The following is a 27,500-nucleotide window of genomic DNA, read 5'->3' as shown; positions in this document are numbered from 1 at the left end:
ATAGAAAAAAAAATATTGACTTTCTACGCACGCGCTTTGGTTTGTGACTCAGAACTGAGGAAAACCTCCACGTGAAAGTGCAAACTCTAAGATTTCACACACACACACACACACACACACACACACACACACACACACACACACACACACACAAAAATTGTGTGTGTGTGTGTGTGTGTGTGTGTGTGTGTGTGTGTGTGTGTGTGTGTGTGTGTGTGTGTGGTATTTTACCCCACCCCACACTTCAAACACTAGAATAAAAAACTATTCGAGAATTAAATTAATTAGTGAATCTTATGCAATGAAAAGGTTCCTCTGGGTTATTTGGAAAGTTCTTGACCTTCAGCATGAGGGTTTGCTCTGAAAAGAAAAAATAAAGCCCTCCTTCAATGAGACAAGCTGAAAGGTTTTTGTGGAAGCTGTGTAGAAAATAAAGAACTTTTCCAAGGAACACTTTTACTCATTTTTTAAAAGAGTGTCAGCTAAGAAAGAGTGTTGTACAAACTCCAGTGTATTGCTTAACTGTGTATTTACTGCTTAAGACCCGGAACATCTGAGTCACTTTTGGTACTTGGTACCGTTCTTCATTGTTTATTTAAGGTTTTAGTGAACAGAACATGAATAAAAAGCTCTGACGTTTGTGCAGCTGCACATCTTAATATTACAGCTCTCGTTACAATAAAACTGTAAAGCTGGAACTAAGTTTTCCAACATCTTCAGATGGAAGGGTTTATGCATTGTGTTTCTCTGTAATGTTCAACACCCTGCGTTTACTCTCATTGACTTGTGAAGTTATCTCCTGGTCCGTAGGTGACTTACAGCTCAGGCACTTTTACCTGCTGACCTGCTGTTTAAAATGTTCACATAATGTTTTTTTGTTAATGTATATTATAACGTTTAGAACTGAAAAAGATCAAATAAACTAAACTGTAGATATAACATGTCATTCATGAATAACTGAATATTTGTAATACAAAGACTGATGAATTGGATATCTGACATCTAGTCAATCACTTTCGATGAGAGAGAACATTCCTTTCCTTTCTATGCTTGAATACCGGACAGATTCGGTGCATGTCATAATCTGTATGTATATATGTGTGTGTGTGTGTGTGTGTGTGTGTGTGTGTGTGTGTGTGTGTGTGTGTGTGTGTGTGTGTGTGTGTGTGTGACAAATAAAATTTTGATTTGATTTGATTTGAGAACATGACATGTGAGTAGTATTTAATAAATGATTGTTATATTAATTGTATGTAGATTTTTGTCATCTATTTTCCTCCGTAACATCATATTATTTTTCACACTGTAATGTGGTGCTTGTTCTACTCAATGGGAGTGTCTGCTTTATTTAAACATTTATCACATATAGCAGTAAGAATAGAGTTTATACACATACATGTACTAACATTAAGTCAAAGACCGGTCATCGTTAATCTTTCTGTCTTTCTTTCTCTCTCTCTCACACACACACACACGTCACAGTTCAAGTGTGTTAAGTGAAGTGTGTTAAATATTTAATTTGTAAACAATAACGCTGTGAGTTGTGACACAGTGAGCAGGTGTGTGTATGTGAGCATACAGTGAAACCTGAAAAGACTTTAACACAAACACCCTGAAGCCAAACAGCGGCTAAATCTATAGACTTGTGTACACGACTGTAGCTTCCGGTGATAACCACAGATGAAAAGATTTGTTATAATATTTCATTGGGATTTAAATGGGTTGTGAGCCAAAACATAATCATTGTTTGGATGAAGAGGAGGCTGCAGATGTATTTTCCATGCGTGTAGCATCAGCTTCAGTCTCTGGAGCATTGTATATTCCAGTTTTTCCTGTTTCAGAACAATTCAGCCAACATGCAGTTTCTCAGTCCTACTCCATCATGTACAGCATTATACAGCTCTGTCAGTGATTGAGGCCCTCTGTAAAGTGTCACATGCAGAACAAATGGAAACGTTCCTGAAAACATTCTTGCAAAATTTTTCCGGATCAGTGGAACAGGATGTACAATAATTTTCCTTTTAAACATTTCAGACGGTCGGTTTGGCTTTACCCCAAAACAAACTGCGATTCAGGAATATTCGATTACTAATGTGGCTTCAAACATTACTGAATCTACTGGAAACTTTATAAAACCAATTCAAATTGTATAATTTTTTTTTTTAAATGTGAAGAAGGTGATGGAGAAAGTGAGATAAGTCAGAGAGGAGCTCCGTATCAAACACCACTTAACACTGTGGGGTTGTTTGTGCTAGAACATAGTGGCCTAATGGTTACTAGAGTTTGACTCCTAACCCTAAGGTTCGAGTCTCGGGCCGGCAATACAACGACTGAGGTGCCCTTGAGCAAGGCACCGAACCCCCAACTGCTCCCCGGGCGCCGCAGCATAAATGTCTGCCCACTGCTCCGGGTGTGTTCACGGTGTGTGTGTGTGCACTTTGGATGGGTTAAATGCAGATAACGAATTCTGAGTATGGGTCACCGAACTTAGCCGTATGTCACGTCATGTCACTCATCTTGTATAACAAAATTGCAGAGTTCTATCAAAAGTAGGTGTGTGTTTGGATTGCATTTTTACTCAATCTGATTAAAGTATTATTTCGTGTTCAGGTGTAAAATCGTCTTTTTTAACACCACGCTGTGAGAATTTCATTAATTCGGTTTATTTGGTTAAAATACACAATATGAACATCAGCTCCCCCTACTGGCGCAGTGCAGCACAGTACAGCAAGTACCCAGTTCGTTGTGACGTCACAGACGCATTTTCATTGGGTGAAATCACTCACACGGTTAAACCAAGGTTACGTGGCATCACCTTGGCTTTTAGCTGGTTTTGCACTTAAATAAACAAGATTTGTCAATTTATAGTGTTTTCTTTGGAGTTGATGACAAAAGATCATATATATACATTAATATGGTGTCCGTGGCAACACCGTAGCCATTAAATTTCATTTAAATAAACAAACAATGTCCATATTATGGAAAAAAAAATTTTTTATTGTTTCTTTTTGCAGTTTACATCAATCTGTAAAATGTACTGAAGTTGCTGTGTGTGTTTAAATCCAGTGGAGTCACAGTCTGTGTGTCAGGTGCAGATACTGTAGTGCATCTGTGTCTGTGTGTGTGTGTGTGTGTGTGTGAGAGAGAGAATACGTACAAATAAACATTGCAAAGAAGAAAGTAAATAAACAGCTAAGCTAACTGTGAGGTGATCTGCTGTCTCTACTTGTAGAACTCGTGCTCCTGCTCGTCCTTTTTAATGACCGTCTTGTAAGCCTTCTCAAAATCCTTGGCCAGGACGATATAACGATTTTCACGAACAGCCAACATTCCAGCCTGAGAACACACACACGTTGTGAGAAAAACATGCACCACACTGTAACAGTACACAGCGACGTCTCTCGCTCAGGGTGTGTTACACACTCACCTCCTGGCAGATGGAGTTAATATCTGCTCCAGAGATCTTGTCGGGTCGGGCAACATCTACACACACGGGTTAAGGAACACACATACAAAACACACTGGTGCTTAAAACAACACAATCTACACACACAAACCCCAGGGAAGAAAGAAAATGACCTTAATAGATGTCAGGAACTAATGAAGGAAGTAAAGGAGGAAGGAGAGGAGCGGGAAAGGAAAATGTAAAGTAACTGTAGTCTGAACTGTAGCAGTGTCCCTGTTTCTGTGTGACCTGAATGTTTAGTTTAATGAGATAATCAGGTGTGTGATGAGGATACAGTCCTCCAGGTCCATCTCCTCAGACAGGTTCATCTTGCTGGTGATGGTGGAGAAGATGAGACGCTTTTGTCTGCGATCCGGCAGAGGAAAATCAATCTTACGGTCCAGACGACCCGGACGCAGCAGAGCCGGGTCCAGAGTGTCGGCCCTGTTAGTGGCCATGATGACCTACACACACACACACACACACACACACACACACACACACACACACACACACACACACACACACACACACACACACAGCCTGAAGCTTATTGGTTGATCTGTAATATCCATGTAGAAACATGTCAGACAGAATAAAGTCCCCGCTCACCTTCACATTAACGTTCTGGTCGAATCCATCCATCTGATTCAGCAGCTCCAGAAGGATTCTCTGCACCTCTCTGTCAGCTAGTGAGTGAGAGAGACAGAGAGAGAGAGATTAAAATGATTACTGATTATTTACGTTTCATGTCTAGGCATTAGAACAGATTATAATGAATTGATCATTAACCTCTGAGTCAGGAGTAAGTGAATAAACGTGAAGGTGAAAGCTAGTCGTACCTCCTGTCTGTGCGTCGAAGCGCTTGGTGGCGATGGCGTCGATCTCATCGATGAAGATGATTGCGGGTGCGTTCTCTTTGGCCAACCGGAACACATCCCTGACCATACGTGGCCCTTCACCCAGGTATTTCTGAACAAACTCGGAGCCCACAACACGAATAAATGCCGCTGTGGACAAACAGACGGTACATGATGATGGACCTGCATATCTGTCATAACCTGTCTGTCATGGCATGTCCAACTACAGCCATGTCCATCCAGTGTTCCCTCTTAAACTGTCTGTCTGCCTGTCCATTCAGTCTTCCATCTGGACCTGTTTGACCTCGGCGCAGACACGTCACGACCTGAACCTCATATTTTTATCTGACTTTTTTTTATACCAAAATCCAGTTCTGATCATGAGCTTCAGGTCAGCTCAGAAGAACAAGTTAGCAGATGAGATATTAGTGTAAGAGTTATTAATTGTAAGACTGCAGTGTCTCAGTGTGATTAATGGACCTGTGGTGTGATGAGCCACAGCTTTAGCCAGCATGGTTTTTCCACAGCCGGGGGGTCCGTACATCAGCACTCCTCTTGGGGGGTCAATACCAATCTGTGGAAACACACGCGCACATGCAGCACTCATCACAGCAGCTATAAAACCTTTAACTGTGTTACTAAAAGCTAGCTTAATAACACCATTCAGTTGCCCTTTAAGACTTTTACCTGCTTATAGAGCTCGAAGTGTGTGAGTGGAAGCTCCACAGCCTCCCGCACCTCCTGCTTCTGGATGTCCATCCCTCCGATATCGGCGTACATCACATCTGGTTTCTGATCTGTCACATCAATCATGCACCACATTAGACCTTACGACGCACCACATCATCACATCTAAAGATTATTGAGGGGTTTCAGGTTTTTACCTGAGGTGAGCATCATGATGCTGCTGTCAGCCTCCGGAGGCAGAACATCCACCAGAGCGTTGCTGTGTTTGTGCAGAGCCACAGAGGCGTTGGGCTTTAACAGCTCTCTGTCTATAGTGCTCAGGATCCGCACATAGTAATTCGACCCTGAACACACACAAAATTAACCATCACTACACACGATATCGCTAATTAAACCTCATTTACACCTTCACAATCTCAAAAGAACTACATCTAATCTGTACCTGTAGTGGAGCCAACAATGGCTGTGTTCTGGTCTACAGCCTCCAGGAACTGACCAATCACCAGCGGGATGCTCTGGATCCTCTTCACCTCCTCCTGAGCATGGAGGAACTCTTTCTTCAGGTTCTTCTGTTCATCTTTAATGTACTCCTCCTGCACCTCCAAAAACTCCAGCTCCTGCTGCAGCTTCTACAGAGACATCACAGAAACACCACCATTCATGGTCAGGAGTGATCATGGTAGAGAAGAGGAAATGATTTTGACTGACTTACATAAGTCACTATAAACATGTAATAATAATAATAATACGCAAATGAGATCATCATCAGATCACAAAATGCTGCTGTTGTCAGATGCTAATAAATCCTGGAAAAACAAACCTTATATCTGCTGTACAGATCCTCCAGATCCTCTGGTTCTGGAGCCAAGAAGGACAAACCAGTCTGAGGTCGTGAGCTCAACATGGCTGGAACATCGTCCTATGTGCGCACACACACACACACACACACACACACACAATTAGTATGTTTTTTGACGTTCCCATTAAACTAATGTGTTAATCGTTGCTATAATAACAGCTTCTTAACAGGGACTTGAACTGAGGATCATCGCTATGGCAAAGTTATGCATGATGTGATGAAGGAGTCACCAGTCACCATGAATATATACACAAACATTGGCAGGTTGGTGTTGTAAACAGAACCTGAGAACTTTATGGTGGTAACTGGAACTCATCACAATATTATTATATCAGGGATCTCAAGTCTCATGCATTAACATGACGTCCCTCATGTCGGTCTATTGTCACGCTCTCACATCGTATTTCTCACGCAGAAAAACTGACCATCATATATTTAATAAGCCGCGGCGCCCAAAACGTATCAGTCCGCACCGCTGTCTCTATGGAAACGGGCAGGAACCAAGCACGTCTCTCCTGGAGCTCTTAGTCGAGCCAGACACTTATCAGCCAATTAAAACAAGAGGCTACACAACAGCCAATCAGAAAATATCACTATTGTATCTGGGAAAGATTTAACAACACAACAACCAATGAGAAAAAAAAAAGCAGGTCCTGGAATTGTTCATCATCGTCCTCGTTCCCCCACAGAGAAAAGCCCTGGAGCTGCGAGCATCACTTTGAGCACAGAGTAAGTCATGATCTCCTGTTTAATGTTACAACTCATTCACAACGTGTTTAACACAAACAATGACATTGTGACTGCTGTTAGAGACGTTTCCCAGATCATCAGCAGGAGTTTGTCATCAGTGTCTGTAACTTAGTCAGCAGTTTTACAGCCTGGTCACTGACAACACCTGCTCAGGACATGTAGTCTAGGGCCAGTGGGTCTCAAACTGGGGGCCCTGAGATGGTGCCAGGGGGCCTCGGGTCACTGACAACACCTGCTCAGGACATGTAGTCTAGGGCCAGTGGTTCTCAAACTGGGGGCCCTGAGATGGTGCCAGGGGGCCCCGGGTCACTGACAACACCTGCTCAGGACATGTAGTCTAGGGCCAGTGGTTCTCAAACTGGGGGCCCTGAAATGGTGCTAGGGGGCCCCGGGTCACTGACAACACCTGCTCAGGACATGTAGTCTAGGGCCAGTGGGTCTCAAACTGGGGGCCCTGAGATGGTGCCAGGGGGCCTCGGGTCACTGACAACACCTGCTCAGGACATGTAGTCTAGGGCCAGTGGTTCTCAAACTGGGGGCCCTGAAATGGTGCTAGGGGGCCCCGGGTCACTGACAACACCTGCTCAGGACATGTAGTCTAGGGCCAGTGGGTCTCAAACTGGGGGCCCTGAGATGGTGCCAGGGGGCCCCGGGTCACTGACAACACCTGCTCAGGACATGTAGTCTAGGGCCAGTGGGTCTCAAACTGGGGGCCCTGAGATGGTGCCAGGGGGCCCCGGGTCACTGACAACACCTGCTCAGGACATGTAGTCTAGGGCCAGTGGTTCTCAAACTGGGGGCCCTGAGATGGTGCCAGGGGGCCTCGGGTCACTGACAACACCTGCTCAGGACATGTAGTCTAGGGCCAGTGGGTCTCAAACTGGGGGCCCTGAGATGGTGCCAGGGGGCCCCGGGTCACTGACAACACCTGCTCAGGACATGTAGTCTAGGGCCAGTGGGTCTCAAACTGGGGGCCCTGAGATGGTGCCAGGGGGCCCCGGGTCACTGACAACACCTGCTCAGGACATGTAGTCTAGGGCCAGTGGTTCTCAAACTGGGGGCCCTGAGATGGTGCCAGGGGGCCTCGGGTCACTGACAACACCTGCTCAGGACATGTAGTCTAGGGCCAGTGGTTCTCAAACTGGGGGCCCTGAGATGGTGCCGGGGGGCCCCGGGTCACTGACAACACCTGCTCAGGACATGTAGTCTAGGGCCAGTGGTTCTCAAACTGGGGGCCCTGAGATGGTGCCAGGGGGCCCCGGGTCACTATATAATTCAATCGCAGAGGGTCAGCTCTTAGAGCAGAGACATCCATTTTATGGTTTATTTAGCGTTTGAATGCCGGCTACCAAAGGGCTGAATCCCAAATAAACACTTGCTCCCTACATAGTGTTACTACATAAAGTATAAAAGAATAGTCACTATTTAGTGTTCTACTTCTCACAGAGACCAATTTGGTATCAACCTTAAAATAAAGACCAAAACGACGCTTAAAAACACCAATAAACGAAGCAAAGTAACAAGTAAATGCAGAATATATACTGTGGAATAAGCCTAGCTACAATAAAGTGTAAAGTAAGGCACAGAGTCAATAATACACAACGAGCGTTAGCTAAGCTAACCGGCTAGCTAAGCTAAGCTAAGCTAACGTGAATGGCATGACAGAGCATTTGCTGAGCTTTGAATGAATCAGAGCCCAGATTCTGTTCGTAATTTCATCTACAGTCCATAGAGTGACAAAAACGTGTTAATCCGAGCGGAAACGAGATAAACAGAAGAGAAAAAACGTCAGAATAAACGTGTAAAGGAAGATAAACAGTGTGAGAATTTACCTGAACCTTCTCAACTAGCATTCCGCCGTCCTCCATGTTGGATATACGGCGTCTGACGTCAGTGACGTCACGCGCAGACTCACGCAGGCGAGGTAAACATTCAGGGTTTAAAAAAAAACCCATGAAGATAAAACACTCATTATGGACAAATTTGAAATAAACAAATCAAATCAAATCCAGATAAAGCACAATGCATTGTTCGGGAATTATTATAAGTACAAATTAATGTAAATTATTGCTGTTGCCTTTAAAGTGAACAAAATCCATGTTTTTAGAGCTTTATGCTTCTGTAGCCTAATAGTGTGGCTTTAATTAGACAAAAGTGAACTGTAATGATGTCTCATCCTGCACTGGTCTTGTGTTTACACAATTAAATGCTCACTAGAATAAATATAATAAACATGGACCCCCCCCCCCCCCCGATTAATATAAGTCCTGATTTTTATGGATACAAGGCCAACTGAAAAATGTTAAAAAATATATAAATCAATAAATAAATATTTAATATAATATAAAATAAAATATCTAAGCATACATGTAGTCCAGCTAGTGACATTTAAAGAGCCAATAGTGTAGCAATAGTACGCATGCGCAAAACAGAACCTCGATATAATAAAAATTAAAACCGTACAATGTCTCCCCCTGCTGGCAGATTCAGTTTTCACCTGTTTTAAAGAAGGTTATCATGGACATCAGTCTGATTATTATTATTATTATTATTATTATTATTATTATTATTATTATTATTATTATTATTATTATTATTATTATTATTATGCACTTTCACTGCATAATATTCACTGTATTCACAAATATAATGTCACTGTATTATTATTAAAAGTTTTTTTCACTATATTTATTTAATCATAAATATATATGCCTACATGTCGCATTTCAGGCTTAAAATATAGACTGAAACAGACGGACATATTGCAGGGTTCATGTTTCATCTGCTCATGTGTTTTCCACCCCGCTGCTGCAATGCATCACTCCTCCCCCACCTCCCTCTCTCTCTCTCTCTCTCTCTCTCTCTCTCTCTCCCTCTCTCTCTCACCGCGCTCTGTCTCTCTGTCCCCCCCCCTCTCTCTCTCTCCCTCTGTCTCTCTCTCTATCAGTCAGTGCTGCATCCTTCCTTCACATCGCATCATGCCATATCTTCTCTGCACGGATCTTTGGAAATACACACACTGGCCTCATTCAAGGAAGAGATCAACGATTTAGAATAAATTACAATTACTCCTGCACTAATAAATCAGCAGATCTGAAGGGAGGAACTGAGGAGTGGAGGTAGGAATAGGAGAGGGATCCTGTGGTTCTGCCCCAAATCCACATGCACAGTGTTTAAGGTAGGCAGCATGAAGCACTGAAGACCTGAAGGACACTTTGCATTTCCTTCTGTTTCTTTACTTTGATTTTCTTGAATTTCTTTGAAATTTTGACCCACTGAATGCATAATTTATGTGTACTGTATATTTTATTCGACTTAATGAATGATTTATGATTGAAAGAGAATCGTATGTTTTGTGATCCATCTACGGTTGTACCATAATTGCCATTAAGGATAAGTGAAGAGGTGGACCACTGAAGAAGAAGAAGGGGCTTTAATGTAATCCGTGTGACCTGAACACACTCTATATACTCATAAAAAAGACAAGAACAGGTTAAATATTGATGTCTGCACACGTTCATGAATTTCCACGAGATCTTCGCTCTCTGGACATTTTAGTAAGAATCTGTTTCACTAAAACCGAACACTCCTCAAACCTCTAATCTTCATGTAGTTCTCGTCCACTCATCGTTCATTTTCACAGAGCAATAATCTGAACAGTAAGCACTTCACTGGAATGTATCAGCTAAGTGAAACCAAAGACGTGTAAAAAAGTTGAACAATCCACGCTTCTAATCTTCCATTCTCATTCAGACACTGTGCAACATCTCCATCATCTTCATCATCTCCATCATCTTCATCTTCTTCTCAGGTCAGTCGGATTTTCCTTTATCACGCTCGTCTTCCACGCTATGCACTCATTGCAGACTTTTCTTTTCTTTTAAACATCACAAACCTCAAAAAAAAATCAGGTCTTCCATCACAAACAAGGAAGTTTAGATCGCTAAGTTATAATCGAGCAACACAACACTAACAAAACAATCGATCTCATCATCACAAGAACAAACAAAACAAAGCAAGATTCCAAATTCAGAAGCAGAGTGACGAGCATCGCTGGAGTGTGTGGACGCTCCTGGACACAGCTTCAGTGAAGTGAAGAAAGGAGAAAAGTCCAGGACCACGTGGAGAAAGTAAACACTGTTTTATTAAACACTGAAGTGACTCCTTCTGAAATCCACTGCTGCGTCGTGGGAACACACACAGAGACCCTCTGATCTACAACAGTGTGTGTGTGTGTGTGTGTGAGTGTGTGTTTGTGTGTATATATATGTGTATGTCCCTCTCCTGGGTGAAGATGACTGCAGTCCGGGTGATGTGGCTCCCGCTGCTGCTGCTGCTGTGTATCATACAGGGTGAGTGACTGTATGCTACATTAATCACATTAATCTGAGGTCTATGCAGGACAGAATGAGACAAAATTCATACAGAGATTCAAATTATATTTTGGCACATTCATTCACTTATTTCTGTGTTATTTCTATTTGGGATCTCAGACGAAATTAAGAGATATTAGGACTAGAACTGTGCTGTTTTCTGTCACTGGGCCACTGGGACCATCGAGTGTACATTTGTTGTGCTTTTAGTGTAACTGATCCCTCAAGGTGCCAAAAAATAATTACACACTTTCTATGACTTATTAATCAACAACTAAGCTTCAATTGTCTGTCTGTCTGTCTGTCTGTCTGTCTGTCGGTCTGTCTGTCTGTCTGTCTGTCGTTCTGTCTGTCTGTCTGTCGTTCTGTCTGTCTGTCTGTCTGTATGTCTGTCGTTCTGTCTGTCCTTCTGTCTGTCTGTCTGTCTGTGGTTCTGTCTGTCTGTCTGTCTGTCTGTCTGTCTGTCTGTCGTTCTGTCTGTCGTTCTGTCTGTCTGTCTGTCTGTATGTCTGTGGTTCTGTCTGTCTGTCTGTCTGTCTGTCTGTCTGTCTGTCTGTCTGTCTGTGGTTCTGTCTGTCTGTCTGTCTGTCTGTCTGTATATGGGTTTCTTCACTAATAAGAATTAAAAGAGGGATTTAATAATGAAATGTTTAATGACTAATAATAAGGTTGAACCCATTAAACTCTTAATCTCTGTTCTGATCTGAATTGCACTCTTCATGTTTTGGAAACGTGTGTGTGTGTGTGTGTGTGTGTGTGTGTGTGTGAGTGTGTGAGTGTGTGTGTTTATATAAAAGGCCACACCCTTTTATGTATGTCTGGTAAGCACCTGAAACAGCTGCTGCAGATGTGTTAAACAGAGAGATTCACTCTGTCCATCTTTAATCCCTTCATCTTGCACTTCAGCATTAGAAAGCTGAAGGTCACGTCCATGAGTGTGATGATTGTCGCACTGATGGAGTTTCCTGTTCAGCCAGGTTTCAGGTTTACACAATAGCCGTACTGTTTATCTTTACCTAAGTGATAAAGAAGCTCTCTGTCACACTGAGGGGTTTACAGCATCCTGCTACACACACACACACACACACACACACACACACACACACACACACACACACACACACACACACACACACACACACACACACACACACACTGACTCAGAAGTGTGCCTGATCTCACTCTCCCTTAGTGTAATAATGTTGTTGTGTATGTCTTTAATCTTGTTTGCTCTGGACATCTCAGTGAATTATTTCCTCAAAGAACTGAACACTTTAACACTTTTTTCGTTGTGGTGTAGTTGCCTAGTTGTGGTGTAGTTGTGTAGTAGTGATATTGTTGTAGTGTAGTTGTGGTGCAGTTGTGTAGCTGTGGTGGTGTTGTGTAGTTGTGATGTGTATCTGTGGTATAGTTGTGGTGTTGTGTAGTTGTGTTGTTGTTGTGGTGTAGTTGTGCAGTTGTGTTGCAGAGTAGGTGTACTTGTGGTGTAGTTGTGTTGCAGAGTAGGTGTAGTTGTGTAGTTGTGGTGTAGTTGTGTAGTTGGGGTGTAGTTGTGTGGTTGTGGTGTAGTTGTGTGGTTATGGTGTAGTTGTGGTGTAGTTGTGTGGTTATGGTGTAGTTGTGTAGTTGTGTTATTGTTGTGTGGTTGTGGTGTAGTTGTGTAGTTGGGGTGTAGTTGTGTGGTTATGGTGTAGTTGTGTTATTGTTGTGTGGTTGTGGTGTAGTTGTGTGGTTACGGTGTAGTTGTGTAGTTGGGGTGTAGTTGTGTGGTTGTGGTGTAGTTGCTGCATCACTCATACACTCTGAAAACATGGCACTAAAATGTGCTGCTTCTATGTTTAGTATTTTTATGTGTCTTTCAGCTGGAGATGCTGCTATAGAATGTGGATGTCTTTAAAATACAGATTTAACATCACAATTCCATTCATCCATCCATCCATCCATCCATGCATCCATCCATCCATCCATCCATCCATCCATCCATCCATCCATGTTAGGAGTGAGAGTGGTGATGTTTAAACAGCTCTGTTCTGTTGGGATGAACCTGATCCTGGGTAAATATTTATTATAAGAGGAACAATACAGAAACTTGCTAAGGTGGAGTTTCTGAGGCTCGGCGCTTTTTAGCTTCTCTAACGGAGATGAATCATATTTATAGTAGTGTAATGTCATGATAAACACACACACACACACACACACACACACACACACACACACACACACACACACACACACACACACACACACACACACACTCAAAGGATTAGTATGAAGCTATTTTAGTGGAGAGATTTTAGACGATCTGTTTGTTAAAACAAAAGCAGAAGCTGAATGCAGGAAGTTTCTGTTTCTAAACTAAACTAATAATATTAACAAACACACATTAATAATAATAATAATCTGATTAAACAGATTCATAGGAGAGTTGGGAGACATAATAAAAACTCTTAGAGACAGAAAATAAGAAAGTGAGACAGACTTTAAAAGACCAGAGACTTTAAACATGGATTTAGATTTTTGGTAGCTAGTTAGCAAAAACATGCTAGCTCCTATGATGGTGTCATGTTTGACATAAGAAACGGTTATTACACTATATAAGAAAATTGAGAACTATGTAGCTTCAGTAGAACACGGTTCAGGAATCAGATACTGATGGAGTATAAATTTACAGCATTCACACAGAAGAAGCTAGTAAACTTTAGCTGAGGTGAGCCTCTGATTTGCGGAGGTACCTTTTATAAGACTGAGTGGTGAATACAGTCAGTTTAAAGCAGGCTAATATCTGGGCTAGCAATGCGCTACTGTGACACTCATACAGTAAGCAGTTCTGTTCAACAATGATCTCCTGTCAGCTTGTTCACTGTGCCAGCTCTCTGGTCCGACTCGAACCCCGGTGTTGTGATTAGAATCAGAAGGCCATTAGCGCTTCAGTCGATACGCACCATAAAAGCTTTCTACTACCGAACAGAGAGGAGCTCAGGATCCCCAGTCGGCTCCTGAGACGTCACACGTAGCTAACCGCTAAAAGCTAAAAGCCTGACACACACTGAAAGTGCTGTAATGACATTCTTAATGTTAATGGAGATTCTCTGAGCAAGTCTCCATCATGCTTTTAGTTTTGATCACATGCACTGTAAAGAAGTCTGTAAACTACATACAGCCCAGTGCTGAAGAATCCTGTGAGCTTTCACACTGCAAGAATACAGAAAATACAGGAAGGTTTTATTATTTTCCCGAAAGCTTAGTTGAGTTATTATTGCTCTACACCAGCACACACAAACTGGAGACAATAATTATCTTTTTTTTCTGAATATAAAAAGTAAATATTGTTGACGATAGATGTACAAAACCTTTATACGTACAAGAGTGTGTGGAAGATGTCCCTTTTATTAATCATTAAATAATTCACAAGAAGCTAAATTATATAAGTTCTGTTTATAGATGTTTTACAATCTTCCTTATCTCCTGATACTGGAGACCTGAGCTGGTCTGATGTGAACACACCGTTATGTAAATATAGTTCTATACGACTCCTGAACCAGAGCATCGTGTGTGATTCGAGACATTAAGATAAACTAACGAGACCTAGGCAGAGAAATAACAAGGAGCAGGTGGGAATAAAACAGACCAAATTGTAAAAACAAGGTGAGGGGGCGTGGCCACATCCAGGGCCGTTTCCGGATAAACAAAGTGTTAATGACCGAAGGGATTTATTTCATGAACGAATGAATTACCTTGTAGTATTTAATCAAATCCAACACTTCTACAGCAGGTTGTAGTGACAGTAAAATACAAAAAGTAGATGATCTCCTTCTGATTCAACAATCTACTGTTTCCAGTGAAATTTACAGCATCCATAAGATGAAAGAAGTGAGATGGAGAGATAAAAGACAAAAAGCCATCGTGACCATGGCTGACTTTCCATCACTGCTCTGTTTCCAGCCTGCAGTGACGCAGGTTCATCCACACTGCTCCATCTGCCAAACGCTACTGTGTGTGTGCGTGTGTGTGTGTGTGTGTGTGTGTGTGTGTGTGTGTGTGTGTGTGTGTGTGTGTGTTTTAGTGTCAAAGAGGGAGGGGGAGGGAATGTACGTGATTGTGTGTGTGAAAGAGGATGGGGAGGGCATGAGTGTGTGTGTGTTTGTGTGTGTGTGTGTGTTAAATCTGTCCAAGGGCAGACAAGGACAGATGAAGGCTCATTTTCTCTGACTGTGGTAAAATATTTAATAGTCAGTGTTGTTTTAAGTAACATGACCTCCCTCTTTATTCAGTCTTTAATTCACACACACACATGTGCACACACACACACACACACACACACACACACACACACACACACACACACACACACACACCCACACACACGCACACACCCACACTGTTATACCGTAGATGCTCTGTCCTTCATCCCTTGCTGTTCCTTATTAGCGTATAATTGATTATAATAATAATAATAATAACTAGATTTGTAAAGTTCGTCGTGACAAACTTTGATGTTGGCTTTGACGATGCAAGTATTCGCAAAGGCCGGTGCTTTTTGGAGGCGAGTGGACATAAGGGTCAGTGTTACTTTTGGAAGCAAGTAGACAGAAAGCTAGGGTGCCAAAACATTTGGAGGTAAGTGGAGACAAGCATCCGAATACTCTTGAGGAAGTTCCCCACATTGTAAAAAGTTTTTTGATTTTGCATATTTTGGGGGCGGGGCTGGGCACAACCGAAAGGCCAGTCGGTACACCAATGTAAACCTTTGTTCAGAGTCTCACCCTAAAGGAGCTGGCCGAGTTTGGTGTAGAGTTCGAAAGCTTGCTGAGTTATAAACCTCCAAAGTTTATAATGGGAGTTTATGGGAAAAAGGTCACATTGAGACCCGGTACTCGGATCGCTTAGAAAAGTAATAACATAAAACTTCAGACTTCAAATTTTTGTCTCAGCTTAAATAGGAAAACAGAATGTTGGCTTCTACAAAGTAGAATAATAAACATTTAACATTTACACATATGATATAAAAATCCTGTCAGGTTCAGTAACTTACTTTATCAGTGAATATCATAAATATTTAGGAATATGATTTTCTTATATCTTATGGTTGTCTCATATTAGTTAGCTATTGATTAGGATGAAACAGCTTTACCAGCTAACTAGCATTAGCAGTCATGAGTGTGAACGATTGTATAAAACTAAAACAATCCTGTCAGAAATCCAGTAAGATGTAGTAAGATTATCTCCAGCCAATGTTGTAGTAAACAGGATGAATATTAATATTTAAAAATATCACTGTAGATTATAAACAGTTATAAATATGAGAAACTGTAAACTCAACAGCTAGCATTAGCAGTGAAGATTATAAACATTGGGTACCATGTTAACAAAGACATCCTGCTACTTAGAGCCTTCAGAAGCAGAAGCAGGTTTTAACTGTTCACACTGACGGACATTTAAACAAGCAACAATTCAGTAAAACATTTGGATGAATAGTTTAATTCTTTTTAAGTCTGTAAGGAATGAACAGATTTAACAAGCTGAGACAAGTTCATTTTTGTGGATAGCCTGTTGTTCAAGGCTAAAATGTGATGGAGGTCATGTGTGTGTGTGTGTGTGTGTGTGTGTGTGTGTGTGTGTGTGTGTGTGTGTGTGTGTGTGTGTGTGTGTGTGTTCTATAACAACACTAACATTCTAAGTGTTAACAGAATAACCAAGTTAATAACATACAGTAGATGTGTAGTGCAATGTTAGATGCTAAGGGAGATGCTAATGCTAAGCTACATATTTTTGATTGTTGCTATCTTTCTAATCCTCTGTAAACGGACTCTAATGACAATTCTCTCATAACAAAATGGCTTTCTCTTTTTCGCTAACATCATAGAGTGATGCTCAGGTTAGCTAACATTAGTCGTACATTTACTCTCGCAGCAAGAGGTACATGGTTCTGTCATTACTGGTGTGATATTCAGGTTAATGTACCAGCAGGTGTGCAGCAGGGATGTAGAAATGTATTTCAAGGGCTTCCAGACCTTTCCCTACAGACCTGTGTGTGTGTGTGTGTGTGTGTGTGTGTGTGTGTGTTTGGTGTTTAATACACTGTTATCATCATTTTATTCATATGGATTAATATTATATTAAACTATTATTTTAAATGTTGATGTTCCTGACAGTTTCAGCTTGATGCACTCAGCTGTGTGTTAATTACAGTGCTAGCCTCAGTCACTAGCCTCAGTCACTAGCCTCAGTCACTAGCCTCAGTCACTAGCCTCAGTCACTAGCCTCAGTCATTAGCCTCAGTCACTAGCCTCAGTCATTAGCCTCAGTCACTAACCTCAGTCACTATCACTAGCCTCAGTCACTAGCCTCAGTCACTAGCCTCAGTCACTAGCCTCAGTCACTAGTCTCAGTCACTAGCTAGTTTATTCTCAGTGTCAGAAACATTATATCTGTGTCATAATATTATAACAGTCTATTTAAGATTATATCATGGTGTTAGCATGATGCTTATTAGTAGCTTATGAATGTCTAGAGTTCATCTTATTATTCAGAATGTTTTAATACACACTCAGTGTCTCTTATACAGAAACCTTGAAGCACAACGATGCTGAATTTTCTCGTTTGTTTAATAGCTGTAATTCTGTTCGACTCTTTGCTAACTCTTATTCTTCCTCTTCACATTTCTCTTTTCCTTTCATTTCTCTCCTGCATGTCATACTGATGTGGCTGTGTTTCTGCTCTTGTTTTTTTATTCCACCCTCTCCCTGCTCTACGCCGTGAAGGGCCTTTCCTCGTAACGTCCACACACACACACACACACACACACACACACACACACACACACACACACACACACACACACACACACACACACACACACACACACACAATCAGTGCTGATTGATTCACAGGGCTACGAGAGTGCAGCACTAGTCACTAGTCACTGTAATAGCACTGATTTCTCTGATGCTGATGTGTGACGTGTGATCTGTCCCTCAAAGAAAGAACCAAACGCCCCTCCAGAGGTCAGAGGTTGAAGGTAGCACTCTTGGAAATGCAGGTGTGTTCCTCCCGGCACACATATGCAACCTCCATCACATATATAGACACCTGCTACATCTATATATGACAGTAAATCTGTAATGTAGAGGAAGCGATGTAGACCGAACCGCACTAGCATCGCTCATCACTAATAATTTATTTCCCCTCAGAATCCCACAGGGACATTTAGTGTGGAAAATCTTGCCAGGGTCCAGACTTTAGCAGAGGAACCTTACAGTCTGGGATCTCATCTAACATTCTGTTTACATCAGAATTATATAAAAACAAATGACCAGATACTGATCTGGGATCATTAAAGTGTCCATCAGTCATCAGTGATCTACTGAGTGGAATGAAACTTTAGCGGTGAAACCTAATTTAGCGAGTAAACCTGTTCAGGTGAGTGAAAGTTAATCTAATCTGTCGTTACTGCAGTTCTACAGATCTGTTAATAAGTGACAGGATCTCGAGCAATCAGACGCTCAGCTAGTGAATAAATAATGAATAAATGAAGTGATGAAGTGAGCTGAGACTGTAAGGATGGAGGTAAGTGTGTGTCTCTGCACAGTCTGGCTCCTGGCACATGGACGCTGATTTGGACCAGTTTCTAGCCTTAATGTGAGAGGAAATAAAATACGCCCTGCCTTGGATAAAAAAAAAAAATCCCAGCATGCACTTTTCTGAGTGACAGGAGCACGCACGAGAAACCATCGAACCCTGAAAAGAGGCTGAGAATAGATAATGCCTGCGCCGCAGAATGAGCCGAGGGTGTAATGGATGGGCAACAACAGCGCTGTAACACATGCATAAATATTTATCACCTTTAAGTATTTTTTATATTAGTAGGAAATCAAGCTGCCTGGACTTTGGAGGTCATCAATCGTCTAATATTTATCTTTAGAATAAACGTATTCATAATATAGATGTCTTATAAACCTGGTGGAAGAGTCCAGTCGGCTTGACGTGCAGAAAGATTTACTGCGTGTGTGTGTGTGAAAGAGACGAGTGAACATGTGTGTGTTGTGTTCGCAGCTCGACTCAGCAGCTCGGCGTGTGTGGAGGTCGACTCGGACACCGAGGCCGTGGCAGGACAAGACTTCCGGCTGGGCTGCATTTCCTGTAAGATGCGAGGCGAGGTGGAAGCCACGGCAACCGTGGACTGGTGGTTTATGCCGAAAGAAGAGAGTGACTTCACCCACGTGAGTGAATTTACATCTAAATGAAGTGACCGGTCTTTTATTTTTCTCACACCTCAGCAGCTTGAAATGAAAAATATCATTTGTTGTTAAATATGAAACGCTAGTTGTGCCACTCATGTTACTATGACAACCAGTAGAAAGAACGCCCCCCGGCACGGCGACCGTAGACCTGCGGCGATTTGTGTGAATGGAGCTTTACCTCTGACACTGGAGTCTCCTTCCATTAATGTTGAATGGATGACAGGAATCTTCATGGTATCGGTGATCACACAGATTCATTACCATGTTTGTTTTTAGTGGAGCTTCTGCAGTACGAGTCTGTGTGAGCGAGCTGTGTCTCTACAATAGACTACTGTATAGTGACTGGTTCAGTAGAGCGACACAACAGTAACTAAGTGATTCATTATTTAAAGTTTTAATTGATTAATTAATTAATTTCTGCTGATGAGCCTCATGACTGTGGCTGTGTGGTTTTTGTGTTACAGATCTACAGTTACAGCAATGAGATGGGCTCGGTGACAGACGAGCGCTTCCTGGGCCGTGTCGAGTGGGCGGGCAGTAAGAAGACGCTCGACCTGCAGGACGGATCTTTAAAAATCCTCAACGTCACCTTCAACGACACGGGGACGTACCGCTGCTACTTCGACCGCACGCTCACCTTCACATACTACGAGTTTCACACCAATGCCACCAAATTCATTACCATCAACGTTGTGGCCAAAGGTGAGAACAAAATGATGGGGAGAAGAGAACAAGAGAACTTCTGTGTCTTCAAGAAACTGTGTCTGAGTCACCTTATCTAAAATAGGGGTGGAGCTGAGCTGTGTGTGTGTGTGTGTGTGTGTGTGTGTGTGTGTGTGTGTGTGTGTGTGTGTAGAGACCCGTGGCATGGCCTCCATCCTGTCAGAGGTGATGATGTATGTGTCGATCATCGGTCTGCAGCTGTGGTTACTGGTGGAGATGGTTTACTGTTACAGGAAAATTGCTGCAGCTGGAGAAGAAGCGCTGAGAGAGAGCGCGTGAGGACACACACACACACACACACACACACACACACACACACACACACACACACACACACACACACACACATACACACACACTCACACACACTCACACTCTCACACACACGCACTCACACACACACACACACACACACACACTCACACACACTCACACACACACGCACACTCACACACACTCACACTCACACACACGCACGCACACACACACACTCACACAAAGACACACACTGACACACACATACTGTTACAGGAAAATTGCTGCAGCTGGAGAAGAAGCGCTGAGAGAGAGCGCGTGAGGACACACACACACACACACATACACACACACACTCACACACACGCACTCACACACACACATACACACACACGCACACTCACACACACTCACACACACGCACGCACACACACACACACACAGACACACACTGACACTCACACACACACTCACGCACACACTCACACACATACACACACAGACACACACACACTCCCACACAGACACAGACATACACACACACACTCACACACACATGCACACATACTCACACACATGCACACACACTCACACACATTTTATTGTACACCTTCTTCTTGTGTATTTCGTGTGTTCTACGGCTGGGTCCTCATTCTGTTCTCGTCTCCTCAGGGCCGAGTATTTAGCCATCACTTCTGAGAGTAAAGATAACTGCACCGGCGTGGCTGTGGCCGAGTAACACACACTCACACACACCTGCAGGTATGTTAATAAAATGAAATAAATAACTGATTATTGTGTTTTAGAATCTATTAAAATGAGCGTAACTGAAGTGATGAATGAATCGAGCGTTGATGTTCCTGGTGAAGGTCATGTTGTGTTTGTGTTACTGCGTCTTTATTATCAGTGGTTTGTGAGACGCAGTGACACGAGGATTCATCTCTGTGACCTGCGGCTGATTTTCAGGGCCATAAATTCTCTGATGCATTACTACGGCAACGACCTTCACCTGGATAATCTTCACCTTTTTACCTTCACCTGGTCCTCTTCCTCCCCATCTGTACCAGACGAGCTGGAGGATGTGTGTGTTTACGCACAATTACATGGGCAGTGTTTCATTCCACTGAAGAACCCTGAGTAGTGCACTGAGGTACAGAGATGTACAGACTGAAGCCCAGCGGGACTCGGACACATAAACAAATAAATAAAAAAAATATCTGATATAAAACTCAGCATGAATAAATGTAGAAGTGACAGTAGAATTGTACTAACACGAGCTGTACGTATTTATCAACTCTTTGTTTTCCTTCCACACAGAATTTATATGCAAGCGTACAAATGTGTTAATGATCGTTACTTCGGCGTATAAACGAAACACTTTCCACTGAGACTTTATAAACACGACTGAGCGCTATCAATGCCATGCTAATGTAGCTACCCTCATGCTATACGATAAAATAAAAAAAAAAAAACAATCAATAACATCAAACACACACTGTAATGAAGAGTATGGGATGAAATGCTAATGCTAACGAACAAACGCTAACGCAGCTGCTTCTGTCCTTTTATTTCTCATAAAAGGATAATTCATCTTTGTGTAATGTTAGCGAAGGCTAAAACAGCTAACAAATGAACAGCTAACACTGCCAATTAGCACGACTGTAGAATTACTATCATTGTTTTTTACTCCGATTTTTAGAAATTGATTAGCATGAAGCTGCAGTGTTAAGTGGCTACAACAACACTAACGCTAATAACATTACGCTAATGCATGCTACTGTTGCTGAACTCAATCTAATTATCTCAGTAAAAGCACATGACAACTAGCACTGCCAGTTAGCAAGTTAGCATTCAACATAAACATTCACAATGAGCTTTTATTAAATGTTAGCTTGACCTTGACCTGGTTTAACTATCCCTTATATCATATTTTTATATTTGTATGACATCATAAGTCATGATAAGTTCATTAACATAAAGCTACAGATTCTGTCAGTGAGGTGAGGATGAACCCACTCGAGCATTGTGGTGTGATCTGATGGTAAAACTGTGATGTTAATAATTTAACCATCTAAAACTGACTAAAGGAAACAAAGCTGCATGACACTGAGATCAGAATCATTTCATGTCTGTAAATTTGTATGCAAGTGTTTTTACTGCATGAAACGTTCCAGTATAAAGAAAAAAGAAACGTCAGCTAACAATGGCTGTGACACTCTCACTGCTTACACACACACACACACACACACACACTCACTCAAACTCATACACACACAAACACACAAACACACACACAGAGGCACACATACACACACTGTTGTCAGCCTCAACATGCCAATCTAACATATGCACTTCATGTATAAATGAAATGTTGCTTCCCAAATTAATAAAGAACGAATTATTATAAATAATTACAGTGTGTTTATTTATTTATTTAACTCATTTGCATACAGTGATGCCCATAAAACTCCATAAAAGGTAAAGAGCTGAAGTTCTGGGAGCAGAAATAAGTGATCAGAGTAAAGACTGACAAACATAAGTGGAATATAATTATCTAATTTATACGGTGGGTCAAATAATAATAATAATAATAATAATAATAATATTAATAATGTGATCACTAAATCCTCCATTTAGAGTTTGTTCACTGTTTACAGCTCTGTCAGACAGACAGACATAGACAGACAGACAGAGACAGACAGACAGACAGGTATATGATCTGAAGTCCATCAGCTTGAGGTTTACATTAGTTTACCTTCTCACTCAGGAGCTCGAGGTGGATATCAATGTTCTACTGAATTTACAGAATTTCCATGAAAGCCCAGACAAATAAAACCATAAACACACTGAGTGATGTTTCATTTCCCTAAAGTCCTACTTTTATTTGTTTTGCCTTTCAAATCAGAACTTTACAGCAAAACCACACTTCCTCCTCCAGACTAAAGCAAATAAATAAAACAGAGAGTGACAGAGGGAGAGAGAGAGAGAGAGAGTGATGTGGATAGAGGAGTGCAGGATAAGGAACAGCAGTAACAGACATCATTGCTAAAAAATACACAACACACAGCAGCTAAAATTGTACAAAAATGTGTGAAATGCAGAGAGACACAGCAGGGGGACGTCCCTTTGTCCCCAAACTCTGTTTGGTCCTCAGTGTTTAAACAGCAACATGAATATTATTGTGTGTGTGTGTGTGTGTGTGTGCTTCCAGATGGTTGGGTCTACAGCAGGCTCATATATAATCATGGTTTATAATATCAGTGAAAAAATCTTTTCTTTCTTTACATTTCTATATGAACCTGACACACCAATCCAGGGGGCAGGATAAAACCGTTACCATGGCAACAGTGAACAAATTGGGTGTTATTAGTTATTTCTTCATTTTTCCATAGACATTTTGTCACACTGCTGCAGTTGTTAACGATCTCGATCACTTTGTGTCACTGAGACTGCCAGCAGCCAATCAGAGCAGACCAGTCGAGAGAAACAACCGGATTGGTTAAACCCAGCAACCATCTGAAACCTCAGGGAGGCGGTGCGTATCACACGTTATAAATACTCTGCACATTTCACATAAGAGCTCAGGTATAATAACTAAATAAACTATAAATGAATAACACTAAAAATGTTGTCTGATAACATTGACAAAATCTTTGTCCAATAAAATCCAAATTCTTTCAAAATCTTTTTGTAATGTTTAACAAACTTTTATCCCCAAGTGAACGTTTGAGGATGAAAGACTTTCTGGTTTTTACAGTGATATTTTGCTGTTTGTCAGATTGAGGTTCAGCTCCTCGTGATATCTTTAATCAGATATCTGATAATTATGAAGAAGATCTGACAGATAATCCGTTGAACATCTCGTGGTGATTCCTGCCGGCGGTCGAGAGGCAGGACGTGTCGACGTTTCTGGGTGAATATGGTGATGATGGACACGCCTGCAGATCTACAGTAACCCTGATCACTTCAAGTCTTGATCCAATAAAATACAACAACAATGACAGAAGACGGCGACACACCGAGCTGTTCGATGTGACATCAAATAAATATAATACTAAGAGAAACAGAGGGTCTGAAGTGCAGGGTCTGAAATCAACTTCTTAAATCTATTATTAAAATGTAACATTAATGGACTTGTAGAGAACCTGAGAATATTCTAACGTTACTGATGATTACTGCTGCTACGCCTCCTTATGGACTGGAGGACTTGTTAAACGATGTTAAATAATTAAAGGTCTAGTCCCGTATCCGTGACGTCTCCTGTTCTGGAAAGGCACAGATACGTTAGCTCGTAGCTCCTCGTCACGTCACTCTTGTGGGCAGAGTTAAGATGTGGGAGTGGTTTAATGGGCGCTGGGTCAGGAGGCGGAGTTCATTTCAGACCCTGTCACTGAGTGTAACAGTGTTTTTACATCACATACAAGCAGCTCTGCCTTTCACAATAAATATCACACATTTTCTCTTCATGATTATTGCTGTTGTGGTCTTAACACACACACACACACAAACCAAACAAGATTTTTTTTCAGTCAGAGAAATAAATACTGAAGCGGTCGATTGCACCGTCTCTCAAGTTCCAGAAAACTGAAGCATGTTGCAGCTGAGCATTCTGGGTAATCATTACAAGATGAAGTGATCATGCTGCTGAAGGAAGATAAAACATCAGTCTGTAGGTCCTGACCAGAAAAACAGGAAGAAGCTCTGAAGTATGAGGGCCCGCCTCTTCCTTTAAAACTGTGTGTGTGTGTGTGTGTGTGTGTGTGTGTGTGTAAAAGTGATTCAGTGGCGATCGTGTACTAGTTTGAAGATCACTACTCAGAGTGAACAGTTTGGCTCTGTCCCAAATCACCACTGATTTATTGCTTTAGTAAGTAAAAGTGTAGGGATTAGGGTGAAGGGATTAGGGTGTAGGGATTAGTGTGTAGGGATTAGGGTATAGGGATTAGTGTGTAGGTGTTAGGGTGTAGGGATTAGGGTGTAGGGATTAGGGTGTAGGGCACAAGGAAAGGCAGCGCTGCATTCACAGTTAGTCACAGTGGAAGAAGCTGAGCATTCTCTGTAATTTTGCCCAATCACATGTTCACAGTCTATTGATCAGAGAGCGGCTGCAAGGTCTGTGTGTGTGTGTGTGTGTGTGTGTGTGTGTGTGTGTGTGTGTGTGTCACTGCTCAGTTAGAGTGTCTGTTGTGGGAGGTTCAGATGGAGGAGGAGCGACAGCTTTCTGTTCCTCAGATCTAATTATTCCTCTGTGTAGATTCTCCAGAGACTGTTTCATCTGAGAGAGAGAGAGAGAGAGAGAGAGAGAGAGTGAGTGAGTGAGAGAGAGAGTGAGTGAGAGACACTTTAGTGTGTGTACACTCACACAAACACACACACCCACAGACAGACACACACACAGACACACACATACACACACACACACACACAAACACAGACAGACACACACACACACACACACACAAACACACACACACTCACAAACACACATACTCTCACACACACACACACACACACACAGACAGACAGACACACACACACACACACAAACACACACACACTCACAAACACACATACTCTCACACACACACACACACACACACACACACACACACACACACACACACACACACACACACCTGGTCAAGCAGTGTGACTGATGAGTGTAGGATCTGCTGCCACTTGTTTAGTTGTGCCTGATGGAACTGACGCTGTAACTGCAGAACCTTCATCCACTCAGATGATGACTGTGGGAGAGGACTGAGAGACAGACAGACAGACAGACAGACAGACAGACAGACAGGGGAAGGGAGTGAGACAGCATGTTGATCATGGTGTAATATTTGAGCTGATATTTTTTCAGTTTGTGAATAAAATGTATGACATTCTGTTTGTAAGTGTTCTCATTTTGTGGTTCTGTGTGTGTGTGTGTGTGTGTGTGTGTGTGTGTGTGTGTGTGTGTATGAGTGTGTGTAGTACCTGTCCGACAGTGAGTATGACTGCCACGTCTCAAGTGTGTGAGCGGCTCGTTCCAGAGCCCACAGCTTATAGAACAGCATCATGTTCAGAGCTACCAAAACCACCAGACTGCACACACACACACACAAACACACACACACACACAGTATAAATATTGCCATATGAGCTCACCCACTTTACATACACACACACACACACACACACACACACACACACACACACACACAGACCCTTTGGCTTCACTTTTAGGCCCCAGTTACAGTTACTGTACACGGCCAACAGGGTGATGAGGTTAATGTGATGAACCAAATCCAACACTGAACACCAACAAAGCAGAATACTGTACCTGATACAGATCCTACACACGGCAGGGGGGCAGCAGGGAGAGGGAGAGAGGGGGGGGGTGAGAGAGAAAGAGAGAGAGAGAGAGAGAGAGAGAGAGAGAGAGAGAGAGAGAGAGAGAGAGAGAGAGAGGGAGAGAGTGAGAGGGAGCGAGAGAGATGTGATTGAGAGAGAGAGAGAGAGAGAGATGACAGACAGATGTGATTGAAAGACAAAGAGAGAGACACAGAAAGAGAGATGTGATTGAGAAAGAGAGATGTGATTTTAAGAGAGAGAGAGAGAGATGACAGACAGATGTGATTGAGAGACAAAGAGAGAGACAGAGAGAGAGAGAGATGTGATTGAGAGACAGATTAAGTGTTACGAGAGAGATAACGAAAGAGACAGATGACAGAGAGAGATGACAGAGAGAGAGATGTGATTGAGAGACAGATTGAGTGTTACAAGAGAGAGATAAAGAAAGAGAGAGAGAGAGAGAGAGAGAGAGAGAGAGAGAGAGAGAGATTGTTAAACAACAAGAGGGCCAAAGTCCCAGAGTAAAGAGAAGGTAAACAGAATTAAACAAAATAGGAATGAAAAAAAAATCAGGACAAAAAAATAAAAATGAGAAGTAAAGAATGCTAAAAGTCAATGCAGCTTTAATAGGTGATCATTTCTGTGTTGTTTTCAGGTTGTGTGTCTGTGTGTGAGGCTTTATATCATCATGACTGATTAGACTGAGGAACTGATCCTGACAGACGTCACAGCTAGGTGACGGGTCTGAGAACAGAACAAATCCACAGCGTCTGAATGATGGCAGCCCGTCAGAGCTCTTTATCAGGTGTCCTGTAACTCATTAACACCGTCGGTCTGAGCACCTGCTCATTACTGCACTATAATAATAATAATAATAATAATAATAATAATAATAATAATACCTGTCATTTTTATTTCCCTCTAATGATTTAACAATGTGTTCAGACAAACAGTGAAGTGTAAACATGTTAAAGT

At 42.0% G+C, this 27,500-nt stretch overlaps 3 protein-coding genes across 9 annotated transcripts in view; 1 reads left to right on the top strand and 2 right to left on the bottom strand.

The window, feature by feature from the left end:
* Positions 1-2,976: 2,976 nt before the first annotated feature.
* On the bottom strand, positions 2,977-8,582 carry psmc4 (proteasome 26S subunit, ATPase 4). Its single transcript, XM_027155186.2, has 11 exons — positions 8,434-8,582; positions 5,813-5,911; positions 5,435-5,621; positions 5,190-5,336; positions 4,993-5,102; positions 4,786-4,879; positions 4,288-4,455; positions 4,058-4,134; positions 3,741-3,909; positions 3,428-3,483; positions 2,977-3,336 (listed from the first exon to the last, which is right to left on the bottom strand). Exons 1-11 carry the CDS (start codon positions 8,554-8,556, stop codon positions 3,223-3,225), a joined length of 1,344 nt encoding a protein of 447 aa, XP_027010987.2. The 5' UTR covers positions 8,557-8,582; the 3' UTR covers positions 2,977-3,222.
* A 945-nt stretch (positions 8,583-9,527) lies between these two features.
* On the top strand, positions 9,528-21,650 carry scn1ba (sodium channel, voltage-gated, type I, beta a). 2 transcript variants are annotated; one of them, XM_047808486.1, is made up of 6 exons: positions 9,528-10,953; positions 19,027-19,193; positions 19,679-19,916; positions 20,071-20,212; positions 20,865-20,954; positions 21,159-21,650. In XM_047808486.1, exons 1-5 carry the CDS (start codon positions 10,869-10,871, stop codon positions 20,929-20,931), a joined length of 699 nt encoding a protein of 232 aa, XP_047664442.1. In that variant the 5' UTR covers positions 9,528-10,868; the 3' UTR covers positions 20,932-20,954; positions 21,159-21,650. The 2 variants fall into 2 exon arrangements, with proteins under 2 accessions (XP_047664442.1, XP_027011101.1); XM_027155300.2 differs by having other exon boundaries at positions 21,100-21,650.
* A 1,393-nt stretch (positions 21,651-23,043) lies between these two features.
* Positions 23,044-27,500, bottom strand: part of gramd1a (GRAM domain containing 1A) — a 22,326-nt gene continuing 17,869 nt past the window's right edge. For 5 of the 6 annotated variants that reach the window (XM_047808479.1, XM_047808482.1, XM_047808480.1 and 2 more), the window contains 4 exons: positions 26,515-26,526; positions 26,169-26,276; positions 25,829-25,949; positions 23,044-25,467 (listed from right to left, as the gene is read on the bottom strand). In XM_047808479.1, coding sequence (XP_047664435.1) covers positions 25,354-25,467; positions 25,829-25,949; positions 26,169-26,276; positions 26,515-26,526 — 355 coding nt within the window. In that variant the 3' untranslated portion in view covers positions 23,044-25,353. The remainder of the gene's footprint in view (positions 25,468-25,828; positions 25,950-26,168; positions 26,277-26,514; positions 26,527-27,500) is intronic. The other variant, XM_047808481.1, reaches the window with a different exon arrangement.

This window comes from Tachysurus fulvidraco, chromosome 25 (genome assembly GCF_022655615.1).
Source record: "Tachysurus fulvidraco isolate hzauxx_2018 chromosome 25, HZAU_PFXX_2.0, whole genome shotgun sequence".
NCBI classification, from domain to species: Eukaryota; Metazoa; Chordata; class Actinopteri; order Siluriformes; family Bagridae; genus Tachysurus; species Tachysurus fulvidraco.
This window is presented reverse-complemented; position numbering and strand designations above follow the sequence as displayed.

Coding starts and splice junctions, on each gene's coding strand:
- psmc4 (XM_027155186.2), bottom strand. CDS start 8,556: ATGGGTTTTTTTTTAAACCCTGAATGTTTACCTCGCCTGCGTGAGTCT. Junction 5,912..8,433: donor TGCTAGTTGAGAAGGTTCAG/GTAAATTCTCAC, acceptor GTGCGCACATAG/GACGATGTTCCAGCCATGTT. Junction 5,622..5,812: donor ATCTGTACAGCAGATATAAG/GTTTGTTTTTCC, acceptor ATGTCTCTGTAG/AAGCTGCAGCAGGAGCTGGA.
- scn1ba (XM_047808486.1), top strand. CDS start 10,869: ATGTGTATGTCCCTCTCCTGGGTGAAGATGACTGCAGTCCGGGTGATG. Junction 19,194..19,678: donor AAGAGAGTGACTTCACCCAC/GTGAGTGAATTT, acceptor TTTGTGTTACAG/ATCTACAGTTACAGCAATGA. Junction 19,917..20,070: donor CATCAACGTTGTGGCCAAAG/GTGAGAACAAAA, acceptor GTGTGTGTGTAG/AGACCCGTGGCATGGCCTCC.